At 38.3% G+C, this 21346-nt stretch overlaps 1 protein-coding gene across 1 annotated transcript; it reads right to left on the bottom strand.

Annotated features, from left to right (window-relative positions):
* Positions 1 to 17591: 17591 nt before the first annotated feature.
* On the bottom strand, positions 17592 to 21057 carry LOC128704688 (NADH dehydrogenase [ubiquinone] 1 beta subcomplex subunit 11, mitochondrial). The gene is made up of 3 exons (XM_053799836.2): positions 20826 to 21057; positions 19019 to 19152; positions 17592 to 17878 (listed from the first exon to the last, which is right to left on the bottom strand). Exons 1-3 carry the CDS (start codon positions 21045 to 21047, stop codon positions 17728 to 17730), a joined length of 507 nt encoding a protein of 168 aa, XP_053655811.2. The 5' UTR covers positions 21048 to 21057; the 3' UTR covers positions 17592 to 17727.
* Between the last annotated feature and the right edge of the window lie 289 nt (positions 21058 to 21346).

Genomic DNA, 21346 nt, shown 5'->3' with positions numbered 1-21346 from the left:
CTTCCCTATCTTTATCTAAATACTGTTCACATATATGCTTCAATGTAAACACCTGATCTACACATCCCCTACCCACTCTAAAACCTCCTTGCTCATCCGCAATCCTACATTCTGTCTTACCTCTAATTCTTTCAATTATAACCCTACCGTACACTTTTCCTGGTATACTCAGTAAGCTTATTCCTCTATAATTTTTACAGTCTCTTTTGTCCCCTTTCCCTTTATATAAAGGGACTATACATGCTCTCTGCCAATCCCTAGGTACCTTCCCCTCTTTCATACATTTATTAAACAAAAGTACCAACCACTCCAACACTATATCCCCCCCTGCTTTTAACATTTCTGTCATGATCCCATCAGTTCCAGCTGCTTTACCCCCTTTCATTTTACGTAATGCCTCACGTACCTCCCCCACACTTACATTCTGCTCTTCTTCACTCCTAAAAGATGGTATACCTCCCTGACCAGTGCATGAAATTACTGCCTCTGTTTCTTCCTTAACATTTAAAAGTTCCTCAAAATATTCTCGCCATCTACCCAATACCTCCATCTCCCCATCTACTAACTCCCCTACTCTGTTTTTAACTGACAAATCCATATTTTTCCCTAGGCTTTCTTAACTTGTTTAACTCACTCCAAAATTTTTTCTTATTTTCATTAAAATTTCTTGACAGTGCCTCTCCCACTCTATCATCTGCTCTCCTTTTGCACTCTCTCACCACTCTCTTTACCTTTCTTTTACTCTCCATATACTCTGCTCTTCTTATAACACTTCTGCTTTGTAAAAACCTCTCATAAGCTACCTTTTTCTCTTTTATCACACCCTTTACTTCATCATTCCACCAATCACTCCTCTTTCCTCCTGCCCCCACCCTCCTATAACCACAAACTTCTGCCCCACATTCTAATACTGCATTTTTAAAACTATTCCAACCCTCTTCAACCCCCCCACTACTCATCTTTGCACTAGCCCACCTTTCTGCCAATAGTCGCTTATATCTCACCCGAACTTCCTCCTCCCTTAGTTTATACACTTTCACCTCCCTCTTACTTGTTGTTGCCACCTTTCTCTTTTCCCATCTACCTCTTACTCTAACTGTAGCTACAACTAAATAATGATCCGATATATCAGTTGCCCCTCTATAAACATGTACATCCTGGAGCCTACCCATCAACCTTTTATCCACCAATACATAATCTAATAAACTACTTTCATTACGTGCTACATCATACCTTGTATATTTATTTATCCTCTTTTTCATAAAATATGTATTACTTATTACCAAATTTCTTTCTACACATAGCTCAATTAAAGGCTCCCCATTTACATTTACCCCTGGCACCCCAAATTTACCTACTACTCCTTCCATAACATTTTTACCCACTTTAGCATTGAAATCCCCAACCACCATTACTCTCACACTTGATTCAAAACTCCCCACGCATTCACTCAACATTTCCCAAAATCTCTCTCTCTCCTCTACACTTCTCTCTTCTCCAGGTGCATACACGCTTATTATAACCCACTTTTCACATCCAATCTTTATTTTACTCCACATAATCCTTGAATTAATACATTTATAGTCCCTCTTTTCCTGCCATAGCTTATCCTTCAACATTATTGCTACTCCTTCTTTAGCTCTAACTCTATTTGAAACCCCTGACCTGAGTGATAGTGGCCCAGAAGGATTGATTCAATGAAAGAGAGCATCCAGGTCGAAATCATAATCTTGGGTTTCCTGTACAGACTCTGGCTTTGTGTCAAAGTTGACAGGTGGAGTTGTTTCTCCTACAGGATTTGGTGGTTTGTCAGGGAAGAGAAGCTCCTCAATGAAGGTCTCCAGTTCTTGCTGTTCTTTTGGTGGTTTGTCAGGGAAGAGAAGCTCCTCAATGAAGGTCTCCTGTTCTTGCTGTTCTTTTGGTGGTTTGTCAGGGAAGAGAAGCCCCTGAATGAAGGTCTCCTGTTCTCGCTGTTCTTCTGACTCAGCTGCTGCTCCAGTAGAAACTATAAAGTTGTTTAAGTAATTACTTATCAGAGAATCATTGTCAGTAGTAGTTTTCTGACTTGTGACCTTGTTAGATTCCTCCTCAGTCTGTACTTCTGGTTCAGTTGTGGAAGGTGGCAGTTCCTTGTCACTGCTTGAATCTTCCTCACCTTCCTTCTCCATTCTTTTTTCTTCTCTTTTAGTTTTTTCCTGTTCCTTCTTCTTTTTGCTGTCTACTAGTTTTTGTTTTTTTCGGGAAATTTCATCCAATAGAGGCTGTTTTCTCTTAACACTACGTTCATAAATAGTTTTACCAGAAGTATCAATCCATTTCATTCCTTGATAGGCATACTCAAAGTTATACCTGGCACTCATTCTCTTGATGCCTATGCCAGAAGTGCTTAAGTGTTTCCCAAAGTCCATAGAATTAGCAAGTCGTAGTCCTTCCTCGACTTCGTATTTTGCATGTACTTGAGTTAATTCCATCCGGAAAACAAAATCTTCAGGATCTTTGGAAATAAGAATATTTTCCTTCAAGAAGCTTTCAAAGCTTTCTCTGCCTACATAGTTTCTTTCACATCCAAGGACCACCAACATGTTCTCCTCGTATTTCTTCATATTGAGGTCTTCCAGGTGGCGACTCTTGTGTTTCAAGATGTTCTTCTGGACTTTCACTTAGTCTTCAACTAAAGATTATATCTTTGGAGGACGGTTTCTTACCCTCGAAGAGCAGAAGATATTTAGTACTGTTATAGTAAGTCTCTGAGGTACTTCACCTTAGACTATACACTTATAATATAGTCACACTGAAGGAGTTCACTCCTTCAGTATTTCTTACCCTCGAAGAGCAGAAGATATTTAGTACTGTTATAGTAAGTCTCTGAGGTACTTCAGTTTAGACTATACACTTATAATATAGTCACACTGAAGGAGTTCACTCCTTCAGTATTTCTTACCCTCGAAGAGCAGAAGATATTTAATACTGTTATAGTAAGTCTCTGAGGTACTTCAGTTTAGACTATACACTTATAATATAGTTAGTTACACTGAAGGAATTCACTCCTTAAGTATTTCTTACCCTCGAAGAGCAGAAGATATTTAGTACTGTTATAGTAAGTCTCTGAGTTACTTCACCTTAGACTATACACTTATAGTTAGACACACTCAAGGATTTCACTCCTTCAGTGTCTTAACTATATTATAGTACTTCAAGGTCTTAACATGGACTATTCACACAGACAGACTCCATTATATAATTATTATACTATCACCTCAACTAAAATCAGTCCTTTCATTTAAAAAATAATAATATCTTCTTAAAAATTTTTAAAAATAAAATTTTCAATTTTGAAAATATCCTCATATATTTTTTGTGGTCTTCTTCAGTGGATGTAGTTCTTGCTTGGTTACTACGAGTGATAGCGGCCCAGAAGGATTGATTCAATGAAAGAGAGCATCCAGGTCGAAATCATAATCTTGGGTTTCCTGTACAGACTCTGGCTTTGTGTCAAAGTTGACAGGTGGAGTTGTTTCTCCTACAGGATTTGGTGGTTTGTCAGGGAAGAGAAGCTCCTCAATGAAGGTCTCCAGTTCTTGCTGTTCTTTTGGTGGTTTGTCAGGGAAGAGAAGCTCCTCAATGAAGGTCTCCTGTTCTTGCTGTTCTTTTGGTGGTTTGTCAGGGAAGAGAAGCCCCTGAATGAAGGTCTCCTGTTCTCGCTGTTCTTCTGACTCAGCTGCTGCTCCAGTAGAAACTATAAAGTTGTTTAAGTAATTACTTATCAGAGAATCATTGTCAGTAGTAGTTTTCTGACTTGTGACCTTGTTAGATTCCTCCTCAGTCTGTACTTCTGGTTCAGTTGTGGAAGGTGGCAGTTCCTTGTCACTGCTTGAATCTTCCTCACCTTCCTTCTCCATTCTTTTTTCTTCTCTTTTAGTTTTTTCCTGTTCCTTCTTCTTTTTGCTGTCTACTAGTTTTTGTTTTTTTCGGGAAATTTCATCCAATAGAGGCTTTTTTCTCTTAACACTACGTTCATAAATAGTTTTACCAGAAGTATCAATCCATCTCATTCCTTGATAGGCATACTCAAAGTTATACCTGGCACTCATTCTCTTGATGCCTATGCCAGAAGTGCTTAAGTGTTTCCCAAAGTCCATAGAATTAGCAAGTCGTAGTCCTTCCTCGACTTCGTATTTTGCATGTACTTGAGTTAATTCCATCCGGAAAACAAAATCTTCAGGATCTTTGGAAATAAGAATATTTTCCTTCAAGAAGCTTTCAAAGCTTTCTCTGCCTACGTAGTTTCTTTCACATCCAAGGACCACCAACATGTTCTCCTCGTATTTCTTCATATTGAGGTCTTCCAGGTGGCGACTCTTGTGTTTCAAGATGTTCTTCTGGACTTTCACTTAGTCTTCAACTAAAGATTATATCTTTGGAGGACGGTTTCTTACCCTCGAAGAGCAGAAGATATTTAGTACTGTTATAGTAAGTCTCTGAGGTACTTCACCTTAGACTATACACTTATAATATAGTCACACTGAAGGAGTTCACTCCAGTATTTCTTACCCTTGAAGAGCAGAAGATATTTAGTACTGTTATAGTAAGTCTCTGAGGGACTTCACTTTAGACTATACACTTATAATATAGTCACACTGAAGGAGTTCACTCCTTCAGTATTTCTTACCCTCGAAGAGCAGAAGATATTTAATACTGTTATAGTAAGTCTCTGAGGTACTTCAGTTTAGACTATACACTTATAATATAGTTAGTTACACTGAAGGAATTCACTCCTTAAGTATTTCTTACCCTCGAAGAGCAGAAGATATTTAGTACTGTTATAGTAAGTCTCTGAGTTACTTCACCTTAGACTATACACTTATAGTTAGACACACTCAAGGATTTCACTCCTTCAGTGTCTTAACTATATTATAGTACTTCAAGGTCTTAACATGGACTATTCACACAGACAGACTCCATTATATAATTATTATACTATCACCTCAACTAAAATCAGTCCTTTCATTTAAAAAATAATAATATCTTCTTAAAAATTTTTAAAAATAAAATTTTCAATTTTGAAAATATCCTCATATATTTTTTGTGGTCTTCTTCAGTGGATGTAGTTCTTGCTTGGTTACTACGAGTGATAGTGGCCCAGAAGGATTGATTCAATGAAAGAGAGCATCCAGGTCGAAATCATAATCTTGGGTTTCCTGTACAGACTCTGGCTTTGTGTCAAAGTTGACAGGTGGAGTTGTTTCTCCTACAGGATTTGGTGGTTTGTCAGGGAAGAGAAGCTCCTCAATGAAGGTCTCCAGTTCTTGCTGTTCTTTTGGTGGTTTGTCAGGGAAGAGAAGCTCCTCAATGAAGGTCTCCTGTTCTTGCTGTTCTTTTGGTGGTTTGTCAGGGAAGAGAAGCCCCTGAATGAAGGTCTCCTGTTCTCGCTGTTCTTCTGACTCAGCTGCTGCTCCAGTAGAAACTATAAAGTTGTTTAAGTAATTACTTATCAGAGAATCATTGTCAGTAGTAGTTTTCTGACTTGTGACCTTGTTAGATTCCTCCTCAGTCTGTACTTCTGGTTCCGTTGTGGAAGGTGGCAGTTCCTTGTCACTGCTTGAATCTTCCTCACCTTCCTTCTCCATTCTTTTTTCTTCTCTTTTAGTTTTTTCCTGTTCCTTCTTCTTTTTGCTGTCTACTAGTTTTTGTTTTTTTCGGGAAATTTCATCCAATAGAGGCTTTTTTCTCTTAACACTACGTTCATAAATAGTTTTACCAGAAGTATCAATCCATCTCATTCCTTGATAGGCATACTCAAAGTTATACCTGGCACTCATTCTCTTGATGCCTATGCCAGAAGTGCTTAAGTGTTTCCCAAAGTCCATAGAATTAGCAAGTCGTAGCCCTTCCTCGACTTCGTATTTTGCATGTACTTGAGTTAATTCCATCCGGAAAACAAAATCTTCAGGATCTTTGGAAATAAGAATATTTTCCTTCAAGAAGCTTTCAAAGCTTTCTCTGCCTACGTAGTTTCTTTCACATCCAAGGACCACCAACATGTTCTCCTCGTATTTCTTCATATTGAGGTCTTCCAGGTGGCGACTCTTGTGTTTCAAGATGTTCTTCTGGACTTTCACTTAGTCTTCAACTAAAGATTATATCTTTGGAGGACGGTTTCTTACCCTCGAAGAGCAGAAGATATTTAGTACTGTTATAGTAAGTCTCTGAGGTACTTCACCTTAGACTATACACTTATAATATAGTCACACTGAAGGAGTTCACTCCTTCAGTATTTCTTACCCTCGAAGAGCAGAAGATATTTAGTACTGTTATAGTAAGTCTCTGAGGTACTTCACTTTAGACTATACACTTATAATATAGTCACACTGAAGGAGTTCACTCCTTCAGTATTTCTTACCCTCGAAGAGCAGAAGATATTTAATACTGTTATAGTAAGTCTCTGAGGTACTTCAGTTTAGACTATACACTTATAATATAGTTAGTTACACTGAAGGAATTCACTCCTTAAGTATTTCTTACCCTCGAAGAGCAGAAGATATTTAGTACTGTTATAGTAAGTCTCTGAGTTACTTCACCTTAGACTATACACTTATAGTTAGACACACTCAAGGATTTCACTCCTTCAGTGTCTTAACTATATTATAGTACTTCAAGGTCTTAACATGGACTATTCACACAGACAGACTCCATTATATAATTATTATACTATCACCTCAACTAAAATCAGTCCTTTCATTTAAAAAATAATAATATCTTCTTAAAAATTTTTAAAAATAAAATTTTCAATTTTGAAAATATCCTCATATATTTTTTGTGGTCTTCTTCAGTGGATGTAGTTCTTGCTTGGTTACTACGAGTGATAGCGGCCCAGAAGGATTGATTCAATGAAAGAGAGCATCCAGGTCGAAATCATAATCTTGGGTTTCCTGTACAGACTCTGGCTTTGTGTCAAAGTTGACAGGTGGAGTTGTTTCTCCTACAGGATTTGGTGGTTTGTCAGGGAAGAGAAGCTCCTCAATGAAGGTCTCCAGTTCTTGCTGTTCTTTTGGTGGTTTGTCAGGGAAGAGAAGCTCCTCAATGAAGGTCTCCTGTTCTTGCTGTTCTTTTGGTGGTTTGTCAGGGAAGAGAAGCCCCTGAATGAAGGTCTCCTGTTCTCGCTGTTCTTCTGACTCAGCTGCTGCTCCAGTAGAAACTATAAAGTTGTTTAAGTAATTACTTATCAGAGAATCATTGTCAGTAGTAGTTTTCTGACTTGTGACCTTGTTAGATTCCTCCTCAGTCTGTACTTCTGGTTCAGTTGTGGAAGGTGGCAGTTCCTTGTCACTGCTTGAATCTTCCTCACCTTCCTTCTCCATTCTTTTTTCTTCTCTTTTAGTTTTTTCCTGTTCCTTCTTCTTTTTGCTGTCTACTAGTTTTTGTTTTTTTCGGGAAATTTCATCCAATAGAGGCTTTTTTCTCTTAACACTACGTTCATAAATAGTTTTACCAGAAGTATCAATCCATCTCATTCCTTGATAGGCATACTCAAAGTTATACCTGGCACTCATTCTCTTGATGCCTATGCCAGAAGTGCTTAAGTGTTTCCCAAAGTCCATAGAATTAGCAAGTCGTAGTCCTTCCTCGACTTCGTATTTTGCATGTACTTGAGTTAATTCCATCCGGAAAACAAAATCTTCAGGATCTTTGGAAATAAGAATATTTTCCTTCAAGAAGCTTTCAAAGCTTTCTCTGCCTACGTAGTTTCTTTCACATCCAAGGACCACCAACATGTTCTCCTCGTATTTCTTCATATTGAGGTCTTCCAGGTGGCGACTCTTGTGTTTCAAGATGTTCTTCTGGACTTTCACTTAGTCTTCAACTAAAGATTATATCTTTGGAGGACGGTTTCTTACCCTCGAAGAGCAGAAGATATTTAGTACTGTTATAGTAAGTCTCTGAGGTACTTCACCTTAGACTATACACTTATAATATAGTCACACTGAAGGAGTTCACTCCAGTATTTCTTACCCTCGAAGAGCAGAAGATATTTAGTACTGTTATAGTAAGTCTCTGAGGTACTTCACTTTAGACTATACACTTATAATATAGTCACACTGAAGGAGTTCACTCCTTCAGTATTTCTTACCCTCGAAGAGCAGAAGATATTTAATACTGTTATAGTAAGTCTCTGAGGTACTTCAGTTTAGACTATACACTTATAATATAGTTAGTTACACTGAAGGAATTCACTCCTTAAGTATTTCTTACCCTCGAAGAGCAGAAGATATTTAGTACTGTTATAGTAAGTCTCTGAGTTACTTCACCTTAGACTATACACTTATAGTTAGACACACTCAAGGATTTCACTCCTTCAGTGTCTTAACTATATTATAGTACTTCAAGGTCTTAACATGGACTATTCACACAGACAGACTCCATTATATAATTATTATACTATCACCTCAACTAAAATCAGTCCTTTCATTTAAAAAATAATAATATCTTCTTAAAAATTTTTAAAAATAAAATTTTCAATTTTGAAAATATCCTCATATATTTTTTGTGGTCTTCTTCAGTGGATGTAGTTCTTGCTTGGTTACTACGAGTGATAGCGGCCCAGAAGGATTGATTCAATGAAAGAGAGCATCCAGGTCGAAATCATAATCTTGGGTTTCCTGTACAGACTCTGGCTTTGTGTCAAAGTTGACAGGTGGAGTTGTTTCTCCTACAGGATTTGGTGGTTTGTCAGGGAAGAGAAGCTCCTCAATGAAGGTCTCCAGTTCTTGCTGTTCTTTTGGTGGTTTGTCAGGGAAGAGAAGCTCCTCAATGAAGGTCTCCTGTTCTTGCTGTTCTTTTGGTGGTTTGTCAGGGAAGAGAAGCCCTTGAATGAAGGTCTCCTGTTCTCGCTGTTCTTCTGACTCAGCTGCTGCTCCAGTAGAAACTATAAAGTTGTTTAAGTAATTACTTATCAGAGAATCATTGTCAGTAGTAGTTTTCTGACTTGTGACCTTGTTAGATTCCTCCTCAGTCTGTACTTCTGGTTCAGTTGTGGAAGGTGGCAGTTCCTTGTCACTGCTTGAATCTTCCTCACCTTCCTTCTCCATTCTTTTTTCTTCTCTTTTAGTTTTTTCCTGTTCCTTCTTCATTTTGCTGTCTACTAGTTTTTGTTTTTTTCGGGAAATTTCATCCAATAGAGGCTTTTTTCTCTTAACACTACGTTCATAAATAGTTTTACCAGAAGTATCAATCCATCTCATTCCTTGATAGGCATACTCAAAGTTATACCTGGCACTCATTCTCTTGATGCCTATGCCAGAAGTGCTTAAGTGTTTCCCAAAGTCCATAGAATTAGCAAGTCGTAGTCCTTCCTCGACTTCGTATTTTGCATGTACTTGAGTTAATTCCATCCGGAAAACAAAATCTTCAGGATCTTTGGAAATAAGAATATTTTCCTTCAAGAAGCTTTCAAAGCTTTCTCTGCCTACGTAGTTTCTTTCACATCCAAGGACCACCAACATGTTCTCCTCGTATTTCTTCATATTGAGGTCTTCCAGCTGGCGACTCTTGTGTTTCAAGATGTTCTTCTGGACTTTCACTTAGTCTTCAACTAAAGATAATATCTTTGGAGGACGGTTTCTTACCCTCGAAGAGCAGAAGATATTTAGTACTGTTATAGTAAGTCTCTGAGGTACTTCACCTTAGACTATACACTTATAATATAGTCACACTGAAGGAGTTCACTCCTTCAGTATTTCTTACCCTCGAAGAGCAGAAGATATTTAGTACTGTTATAGTAAGTCTCTGAGGTACTTCACTTTAGACTATACACTTATAATATAGTCACACTGAAGGAGTTCACTCCTTCAGTATTTCTTACCCTCGAAGAGCAGAAGATATTTAATACTGTTATAGTAAGTCTCTGAGGTACTTCAGTTTAGACTATACACTTATAATATAGTTAGTTACACTGAAGGAATTCACTCCTTAAGTATTTCTTACCCTCGAAGAGCAGAAGATATTTAGTACTGTTATAGTAAGTCTCTGAGTTACTTCACCTTAGACTATACACTTATAGTTAGACACACTCAAGGATTTCACTCCTTCAGTGTCTTAACTATATTATAGTACTTCAAGGTCTTAACATGGACTATTCACACAGACAGACTCCATTATATAATTATTATACTATCACCTCAACTAAAATCAGTCCTTTCATTTAAAAAATAATAATATCTTCTTAAAAATTTTTAAAAATAAAATTTTCAATTTTGAAAATATCCTCATATATTTTTTGTGGTCTTCTTCAGTGGATGTAGTTCTTGCTTGGTTACTACGAGTGATAGCGGCCCAGAAGGATTGATTCAATGAAAGAGAGCATCCAGGTCGAAATCATAATCTTGGGTTTCCTGTACAGACTCTGGCTTTGTGTCAAAGTTGACAGGTGGAGTTGTTTCTCCTACAGGATTTGGTGGTTTGTCAGGGAAGAGAAGCTCCTCAATGAAGGTCTCCAGTTCTTGCTGTTCTTTTGGTGGTTTGTCAGGGAAGAGAAGCTCCTCAATGAAGGTCTCCTGTTCTTGCTGTTCTTTTGGTGGTTTGTCAGGGAAGAGAAGCCCTTGAATGAAGGTCTCCTGTTCTCGCTGTTCTTCTGACTCAGCTGCTGCTCCAGTAGAAACTATAAAGTTGTTTAAGTAATTACTTATCAGAGAATCATTGTCAGTAGTAGTTTTCTGACTTGTGACCTTGTTAGATTCCTCCTCAGTCTGTACTTCTGGTTCAGTTGTGGAAGGTGGCAGTTCCTTGTCACTGCTTGAATCTTCCTCACCTTCCTTCTCCATTCTTTTTTCTTCTCTTTTAGTTTTTTCCTGTTCCTTCTTCATTTTGCTGTCTACTAGTTTTTGTTTTTTTCGGGAAATTTCATCCAATAGAGGCTTTTTTCTCTTAACACTACGTTCATAAATAGTTTTACCAGAAGTATCAATCCATCTCATTCCTTGATAGGCATACTCAAAGTTATACCTGGCACTCATTCTCTTGATGCCTATGCCAGAAGTGCTTAAGTGTTTCCCAAAGTCCATAGAATTAGCAAGTCGTAGTCCTTCCTCGACTTCGTATTTTGCATGTACTTGAGTTAATTCCATCCGGAAAACAAAATCTTCAGGATCTTTGGAAATAAGAATATTTTCCTTCAAGAAGCTTTCAAAGCTTTCTCTGCCTACGTAGTTTCTTTCACATCCAAGGACCACCAACATGTTCTCCTCGTATTTCTTCATATTGAGGTCTTCCAGGTGGCGACTCTTGTGTTTCAAGATGTTCTTCTGGACTTTCACTTAGTCTTCAACTAAAGATTATATCTTTGGAGGACGGTTTCTTACCCTCGAAGAGCAGAAGATATTTAGTACTGTTATAGTAAGTCTCTGAGGTACTTCACTTTAGACTATACACTTATAATATAGTCACACTGAAGGAGTTCACTCCTTCAGTATTTCTTACCCTCGAAGAGCAGAAGATATTTAATACTGTTATAGTAAGTCTCTGAGGTACTTCACTTTAGACTATACACTTATAATATAGTTAGTTACACTGAAGGAATTCACTCCTTAAGTATTTCTTACCCTCGAAGAGCAGAAGATATTTAGTACTGTTATAGTAAGTCTCTGAGTTACTTCACCTTAGACTATACACTTATAGTTAGACACACTCAAGGATTTCACTCCTTCAGTGTCTTAACTATATTATAGTACTTCAAGGTCTTAACATGGACTATTCACACAGACAGACTCCATTATATAATTATTATACTATCACCTCAACTAAAATCAGTCCTTTCATTTAAAAAATAATAATATCTTCTTAAAAATTTTTAAAAATAAAATTTTCAATTTTGAAAATATCCTCATATATTTTTTGTGGTCTTCTTCAGTGGATGTAGTTCTTGCTTGGTTACTACGAGTGATAGCGGCCCAGAAGGATTGATTCAATGAAAGAGAGCATCCAGGTCGAAATCATAATCTTGGGTTTCCTGTACAGACTCTGGCTTTGTGTCAAAGTTGACAGGTGGAGTTGTTTCTCCTACAGGATTTGGTGGTTTGTCAGGGAAGAGAAGCTCCTCAATGAAGGTCTCCAGTTCTTGCTGTTCTTTTGGTGGTTTGTCAGGGAAGAGAAGCTCCTCAATGAAGGTCTCCTGTTCTTGCTGTTCTTTTGGTGGTTTGTCAGGGAAGAGAAGCCCTTGAATGAAGGTCTCCTGTTCTCGCTGTTCTTCTGACTCAGCTGCTGCTCCAGTAGAAACTATAAAGTTGTTTAAGTAATTACTTATCAGAGAATCATTGTCAGTAGTAGTTTTCTGACTTGTGACCTTGTTAGATTCCTCCTCAGTCTGTACTTCTGGTTCAGTTGTGGAAGGTGGCAGTTCCTTGTCACTGCTTGAATCTTCCTCACCTTCCTTCTCCATTCTTTTTTCTTCTCTTTTAGTTTTTTCCTGTTCCTTCTTCATTTTGCTGTCTACTAGTTTTTGTTTTTTTCGGGAAATTTCATCCAATAGAGGCTTTTTTCTCTTAACACTACGTTCATAAATAGTTTTACCAGAAGTATCAATCCATCTCATTCCTTGATAGGCATACTCAAAGTTATACCTGGCACTCATTCTCTTGATGCCTATGCCAGAAGTGCTTAAGTGTTTCCCAAAGTCCATAGAATTAGCAAGTCGTAGTCCTTCCTCGACTTCGTATTTTGCATGTACTTGAGTTAATTCCATCCGGAAAACAAAATCTTCAGGATCTTTGGAAATAAGAATATTTTCCTTCAAGAAGCTTTCAAAGCTTTCTCTGCCTACGTAGTTTCTTTCACATCCAAGGACCACCAACATGTTCTCCTCGTATTTCTTCATATTGAGGTCTTCCAGGTGGCGACTCTTGTGTTTCAAGATGTTCTTCTGGACTTTCACTTAGTCTTCAACTAAAGATTATATCTTTGGAGGACGGTTTCTTACCCTCGAAGAGCAGAAGATATTTAGTACTGTTATAGTAAGTCTCTGAGGTACTTCACCTTAGACTATACACTTATAATATAGTCACACTGAAGGAGTTCACTCCAGTATTTCTTACCCTCGAAGAGCAGAAGATATTTAGTACTGTTATAGTAAGTCTCTGAGGTACTTCACTTTAGACTATACACTTATAATATAGTCACACTGAAGGAGTTCACTCCTTCAGTATTTCTTACCCTCGAAGAGCAGAAGATATTTAATACTGTTATAGTAAGTCTCTGAGGTACTTCACTTTAGACTATACACTTATAATATAGTTAGTTACACTGAAGGAATTCACTCCTTAAGTATTTCTTACCCTCGAAGAGCAGAAGATATTTAGTACTGTTATAGTAAGTCTCTGAGTTACTTCACCTTAGACTATACACTTATAGTTAGACACACTCAAGGATTTCACTCCTTCAGTGTCTTAACTATATTATAGTACTTCAAGGTCCTAAATATAGTACTTGAAGGTCTTAAATATATTATATTACTTCAAGGTCTTAACTACAGTATATTACTTCAAGGTTCTTTAACCCGTAAACGGTTCAAACGTATATATACGTTTTTTCAACATTTGAAAATATGTAAAAAAAAGTAGATCTTCTTTTTGTTTTTTTACATTTGAAAATGTTTAAAAAACTTTGATATACTTTTTTTTTTTGTTATATTGTGAAAATATGTAAATAAAAGCTTAGATCTACTTTTGTAGCACTACACATGTGAACATAGATCTGCTTGGACCGTTTACGGGTTAATAGTAATGTAGTGAAGCTGACTGTGGTGATGAATGACACCATCCTTTAGTGATGACTGACAGCATCCTGTAGTGAAGAATGATAGCATCCTGTAGTGAAGAATGACAGCATCCTGTAGTGATGACTGACAGCATCCTGTAGTGAAGAATGACAGCATCCTGTAGTGATGACTGACAGCATCCTGTAGTGATGACTGACAGCATCCTGTAGTGAAGAATGACAGCATCCTTTAGTGATGACTGACAGCATCCTGTAGTGAAGAATGACAGCATCCTTTAGTGATGACTGACAGCATCCTTTAGTGATGACTGACAGCATCCTGTAGTGAAGAATGACAGCATCCTTTAGTGATGACTGACAGCATCCTGTAGTGATGATTGACAGCATCCTGTAGTGATGAATGGCAGCATCCTGTAGTGATGACTGACAGCATCCTGTAGTGATGAATGACAGCATCCTGTAGTGAAGAATGACAGCATCCTGTAGTGATGACTGACAGCATCTTGTAGTGATGATTGACAGCATCCTGTAGTGATGAATGACAACTGTAGTGATGTTTAATACTGAACAATTTACTTCAGTGATTTTGAGCACATAACAGTTTACAGTGGACCCCCAGTATTCGATGGCATCGGTATTCGATAAATCCGGTATTCGATGCATTATATCGCAAAAAATTTTCCTCGGTATTCGATACGATTCGTACGAGACCTGTCCACATGTGGTCTGAACTGCCCCGTGTGTGCCAGTGTTTACAAGCCAGCCAGTGTGCGCGCATCTAAGGATACATTCAGTACATTCCATATTATCCATATTATCACTGTTTTTGGTGCTTGTTTCTGCAAAATAAGTCACCATAGGCCCCAAGAAAGCTTCTAGTGCCAACCCTGTGGTAAAAAGGCTGAGAATTAGTATGGAAATTAAGAAAGATTTTGAAGGGTTTGGGGCTAACCCTGAGAAGCCTATGCCAGTTGTGGAATCCATTGTGCCTACTTCAAAAATTAAGGAAATGTGTGCACAGTGGGTTGAAGTGCAAACCTTTATGGATGACAATCACCCTAACACAGCTATTGCAAGCCGTGCTGGTGACTATTACACTGACAATGTTGTGAAACACTTTAGGAAAGTCATAAAGGAACAAGAGGTACAGACCTCTATGGACAGATATGTTGTGTGACAGAAGTCCAGTGACTCTGAAGCTGGTCCTAGTGGCATTAAAAGAAGGGAAGTAGCCCCAGAAAAGGACTTGCTACCTCAAGTCCTAATGGAAGGGGATTCCCCTTCTAAACACTAACACCTCTCCCCTCCTCCCATCCCATCAATCATCACCAGATCTTCATTAAAGATAAGTGTCAATTATTTTATTGTTATTGTAATGATTCTCTTGCATTAAACTTAATGTTTCATGTAGTAACATTTTTTTTTTAATACTTTTGGGTGTCTTGCACGGATTAATTTGATTTCCATTATTTCTTATGAGGAAAATTGATTCGGTTTTCGATATTATTGGTATTCGATGAGCTCTCAGGAATGGATTAATATCGAATACCGGGGGTCCACTGTACTGCAGTGATGTGGAGTATAAAATCCTTAAACGGTCCAAATGTATATGTACACATTCTCTCATGTAGCGTCCCAAACGTATATATATATGTGTTTCATTTGTCATTCATTCAACATTGGTACGATATGCCTGAGTTGCCTACACATGAGAGAATGGGTGTGTGCACTTCAAGAAGTGTTGTGGCATACACAGTGTGGTAAGACATGGTGAAGCTGCAAGTTCAGACATATGTACAGCCGAAGAATTCATTCACGAATTCAAGGAGTACGTAGAGGCTGAAGGATTCATCACTCAACATGTCTTTAGTTGTCACGAAACAGGCATTTTTTGGAAGAAAATGCTAAAGAGGACCTACATCATGCAGGAGGAAAAGAGACTGCCAGGACACAAGCCTATGAAAGACAGGCTAACTCTTTTGTTCTGTGGTAATATTAGTGGGGATTTCAGAGTGAAGCCTTTACTGTTGTATCACTCTGAAAATCCCAGTGTTTTCAAGAAGAATAATGTTGTCAAGAGTAAATTGTGCGCTGTGGAAAGCTAATAATAAGGCATGAGTCACGGGCTAATTTTCATTGATTGGGTCCATTAATTTTTTGGCCCGAGTGTGAAAAAATACCTCCAGGAAAATAAATTGCTGCTCAAGTGCCTCTTGGTACTGGACAGTGCTCCTGCTCATCCTCCAAACTTGGAAGATCAGTTGTTTAGGGACTTCCATTTTATAACAGTGAAGTTCTTGCCTCCTAACACCACTCCTCTCATCCAGCCCACGGATCAGCAGGTCATTTCTAATTTCAAAAAACTATTCACGAAAGCAATGTTTCAAAGGTGCTTTGAAGTGACCTCAGACATTGAATTGACCCTAAGAGAGTTCTGGAGGGATCACTTCAATATCTTCCATTGCATAAGCCTTATAGGTAAGACTTGGCAGGGAGTGACTTCCAGGGCTTTGAACTCTGCTTGGAGAAAATTGTGGCCAGAATGTGTCCTCAACAAAGATTTTGAAGGGTTTGAGGCTGACCCTCTCGACCCTCTGCTTGTTGTGGAATCTATAGTGTCTCTGGGGAAGTCCATGGGGTTGGATGTGAGTGGCCAGGATGTGGAAGAATTGGTGGAGGACCACAGTGAAGAGCTAACCACTGAAGAGCTGCAAGACCTTCATCTGGAACAGCAACTGACCACAGCTGAGGAAATTGCTCCAGAGGAGGAGGAAGAGAGAGGGGAAGAGGTCTTCTTCAGTGATTAAGGACATTTGTGCAAAGTGGAATGAGGTGCAAACTTTTGTGGAAAAATATCACCCTGACCATGCTGATACAAGCCATATCTGCAACATGCTCACTGACAATACCTTGTCCCATTTTAGGCAAATCTTAAAGAGATGCCAGAAACAGAGCTCTCTGGACAGATTTTTAGTGTGACAGAGGTACAGTGACTCTCAAGCTGGTCCTTGTGCCAGTAAAAGACAAAAAAGGGAAGTAACCCCAGATAGGGCTTTGATACCTGAAGTCCTTATGGAGGAGGATTCCCCTTCAAAACAATAACCTCGCCTCCTCCCTCTCCCCTCCTTGAAGATTGAGACACTTATGCAGCATATGGGAATCTTTATTCAGGAAACGTTTCGCCACACAGTGGCTTCATCAGTCCAATACAAAGAGGAAGGCGTAAGGAAAGGAGGAGTATGAGGTAATCAGTCCCTCAGCCTGGAGTCGATGTGTTCAGTCCATCAATCTTGTAGAATGGTACATTCTACAAGATTGATGGACTGAACACATCGACTCCAGGCTGAGGGACTGATTACCTCATACTCCTCCTTTCCTTACGCCTTCCTCTTTGTATTGGACTGATGAAGCCACTGTGTGGCGAAACGTTTCCTGAATAAAGATTCCCATATGCTGCATAAGTGTCTCAATCTTCAACTTGTCGGTTTTTCAAACCATTCATCACTCTCCCCTCCTTGCCGTCCATACCCCAACAAGAGCCTTCAATGATGTTAAATGTTCATTTATATATCTCATTAGTCATTTATATTCCTTTCCCATCGTTTTCTGTATGTAAAACTATAATTATTCTTTAAAAAATGTATTTTTTGTTAATATTTTTGGGTGTCTGGAATGGATTAATTGTATTTATATTATTTCTTATGGGAAATATTGCTTCGGTTTTCGTCTGTTTTGGATTTAGACCGACCTTCTGGAATGGATTAAGGACGAAATCTGAGGTTCCACTGTATTATATGATATGGAAAGTAATCAAATAAAACTGATAAGAGCACACACAGTTTTATTTTAAACATTAATATTTACAAACCAAGAAGATATTACTTTTTGAATTATAATCCAATATAAATATTTACAGGCATACCAAAAAATGTGAAACAAAGTCAGTATAGGCCTGAAATTCTCTCAGATAATGATCTCTGTATCTCCAAGTTCTTCATCCAATGGTAGTTCTATCTTCTCAATACTAATAAGGTTGGGGTCGATTAGTGGTAGGCCTTCTGCTTCCCTCCGGCGCAACTCCAAGTACCCTTCACGCTGTGCCCAATCGATCATTCTGCAGTAATAAATAATAAATTCAGGACAAATAGATACTACAATGGGTAATTTGTACTTCCTGCAGAACAATATACAGTACGAGCTGGACAAGCCTGGCCCATAGTTGAGAGACTCTTGAAACTTCAAAGGTATTTCAAAGGTACATGTTTGAGACCTGTTCTACTGTATATTTTACACCAGTAATCATAAGAAATTTCTACCATGGTGTAATTCTAAAAAAGTTACAATTAATCCTCAAATTGAAGATAGAGGTAAATAAACAAACAATTTGAATGTACATTGTGAGGTCTTCGAAGACCAATATTATGACTTTGTAAGTAAAAACATTGTAGGGTTACATTCTGAGAAACTCACTGTAAGTCAAAAATAGCAAAGTCGAACACAATATGCTTAGTAAATAAATAACTACTATCATTGAATAAGTAAATAAACAGATAATTACTGTAACTAAATAAATACCAGCATTGAAGAGTAAATAAATGAATACAAGTTACGGACTTGCCGCCTTCATGCTGGGTAATTATCTTGAGATTCATCTCTAGAGTAATTGCTTTTCACCATCGTAAAGTCAAAATATTACACGTCGAACCGTCGTACGTCAAGGTGGTCTTGATTAGTGTGAACTCAAACAGTGTAAATTTTAATTCACTGCAAAATTAATTGATGCTAGCCCTTCAAGGGAGGTTCCTTCATGCTGGTCAGGGGCTCTTGATCTAGGGAATTTGATCTATGCTCCAGTTCCCTGAATTGAGCCTGAATACCTTCCATCCCTTTCCCTTACAGGCAACATATAATCCCTATGGGTTTAATGCTCCCCCATGATTATAACAATAATTAATTTTAGTTTTTCCACAAACTCTTCGATTCGTAAGCAGAAATTATATATAATTTAAACAGTGCAAATTTGAATAATACGACCACTTCACAGGATTCATTATTTGCAGTAATCGAGACCTGACTGTATAGCATAAGGTCGTAACAGCCTTCAGGACACATTAGTAGTCTAACCAAACCATGGAATGAGTGGAGTTTAAACCCATGGCGAGCGACTAGTAAAACTCCAGGTCAAGGGTTCAAACCCCACCCGTTCCATATTTCGAAATCCTGTTATGATTTCGTGAGTCATTAGTAGTCGAACCTGAAATCTGGCAGGTAAGCCCAGACGAATCCTATAGTCACCATACACAGAGTTACACCGAAGAAGAACGTGAGATGCATTACTGTGTTGTCTTCCACTTCCGAGTCGTAACTGAAGCCCCAACTGATCCAGTTCTGAAATATATAAATAAAAATGTAGTTAAATTTAGAAGATTAATATGTCGAACCTCCAAGTATAAACTATAGTACCTATTACAGTGTATATATGAAGTTGTCAGGTAGCAAGAATAACAGTAACTGACAACAGTAACTGTGACAACAGTAACTGTGACAACAGTAACTATAGTACCTATTACAGTGTATATATGAAGTTGTCAGGTAGCAAGAATAACAGTAACTGACAACAGTAACTATAGTACCTATTACAGTGTATATATGAAGTTGTCAGGTAGCAAGAATAACAGTAACTGTGACAACAGTAACTATAGTACCTATTACAGTGTATATATGAAGTTGTCAGGTAGCAAGAATAACAGTAACTGTGACAACAGTAACTATAGTACCTATTACAGTGTATATATGAAGTTGTCAGGTAGCAAGAATAACAGTAACTGACAACAGTAACTGTGACAACAGTAACTATAGTACCTATTACAGTGTATATATGAAGTTGTCAGGTAGCAAGAATAACAGTAACTGTGACAACAGTAACTATAGTACCTATTACAGTGTATATATGAAGTTGTCAGGTAGCAAGAATAACAGTAACTGACAACAGTAACTGTGACAACAGTAACTATAGTACCTATTACAGTGTATATATGAAGTTGTCAGGTAGCAAGAATAACAGTAACTGTGACAACAGTAACACTGTGACAACAGTAACAGTGACAACAGTAACTGACAACAGTAACTGTGACAACAGTAACTGTGCCAACAGTAACCGTGCCAACAGTAGCTGTGACAACAGTAACTTTGCCAACAGTAACTGTGCCAACAGTAACTGTGCCAACAGTAACTTTGCCAACAGCAACTGTGCCAACAGTAACTGTGCCAACAGTAACTGTGCCAACAGTAACTTTGCCAACAGTAACTTTGCCAACAGTAACCGTGCCAACAGTAACCGTGCCAACAGTAACTGTGACAACAGTAACTTTGCCAACAGTAACTGTGACAACAGTAACTTTGCCAACAGTAACCGTGCCAACAGTAACCATGCCAACAGTAACCGTGCCAACAGTAACTGTGCCAACAGTAACTTTGCCAACAGTAACTTTGCCAACAGTAACTGTGCCAACAGTAACTGTGCCAACAGTAACCGTGCCAACAGTAGCTGTGACAACAGTAACTGTGCCAACAGTAACTGTGCCAACAGTAACTGTGCCAACAGTAACTTTGCCAACAGCAACTGTGCCAACAGTAACTGTGCCAACAGTAACTTTGCCAACAGTAACTGTGCCAACAGTAACTTTGCCAACAGTAACTGTGCCAACAGTAACCGTGCCAACAGTAACTGACAACAGTAACTTTGCCAACAGTAACTGTGACAACAGTAACTTTGCCAACAGTAACTGTGACAACAGTAACTTTGCCAACAGTAACCGTGCCAACAGTAACCGTGCCAACAGCAACTGTGACAACAGTAACTGTGCCAACAGTAACCATGCCAACAGTAACCGTGCCAACAGTAACTGTGCCAACAGTAACTGTGCCAACAGTAACTTTGCCAACAGTAACTTTGCCAACAGTAACTGTGCCAACAGTAACCGTGCCAACAGTAACCGTGCCAACAGTAACCGTGCCAACATTATAATCAAGAAGCGCTAAACCTACAAGGGCAGCAGTACCTTAGTCACAGTTGTTTCTTCAGTCTTAACTTTGAGCTGCTCCACCACAGCGTCCGTGACCGTCACGGTGTCCTTGTTCTTCTTGGACGTGGATATACCCACTACCCTCACTGCCCTGGGCACCAAGACGCCATTACTGGCCACTAAAGCACCATTACCGGCCTTTAAAACGCCATTATTAAGCCTAAAAGCCGTCTTGCTCAGCCTGGCCAGCGCCGCCATCTTGTTTCCTCTCGCGTTCACGAATAAAAAAATAAATAAATGAAAATTAAAAATGAAATATGTCATCATTTCATCAGAAATGTTTATTTTCGAAAAGGAATTTTTTTGTGTTTTTTTTATGCTAGTGGTTACTTAAATAGTAAAGCCAATAGTTGGGTAAAATATTTCGGACAAACTTGAATTATCTTCCTCCTACTGGATAATAATAATAATATTAATAATAATAATAATAATAATAATAATAATAATAACAATAATAATAATAATAATAATAATTTCTACGAAGGTTTAAAAGACTA

This window comes from Cherax quadricarinatus, chromosome 100, assembly GCF_038502225.1.
Source record: "Cherax quadricarinatus isolate ZL_2023a chromosome 100, ASM3850222v1, whole genome shotgun sequence".
Taxonomy (NCBI): Eukaryota; Metazoa; Arthropoda; class Malacostraca; order Decapoda; family Parastacidae; genus Cherax; species Cherax quadricarinatus.
Note: the sequence above shows the minus strand (reverse complement) of the source record. Positions and strands in the feature narration are given on the sequence as shown.

What these genes read in the sequence shown, in the direction of transcription:
- LOC128704688 (XM_053799836.2), bottom strand. Translation starts at nt 21,047, where the DNA reads ATGGCGGCGCTGGCCAGGCTGAGCAAGACGGCTTTTAGGCTTAATAAT. An exon ending in AAGAAACAACTGTGACTAAG is followed by an intron (nt 19,153 to 20,825) that starts GTACTGCTGCCC and finishes TATATATTTCAG; the next exon opens with AACTGGATCAGTTGGGGCTT. An exon ending in GCTTACCTGCCAGATTTCAG is followed by an intron (nt 17,879 to 19,018) that starts GTTCGACTACTA and finishes TTATTACTGCAG; the next exon opens with AATGATCGATTGGGCACAGC.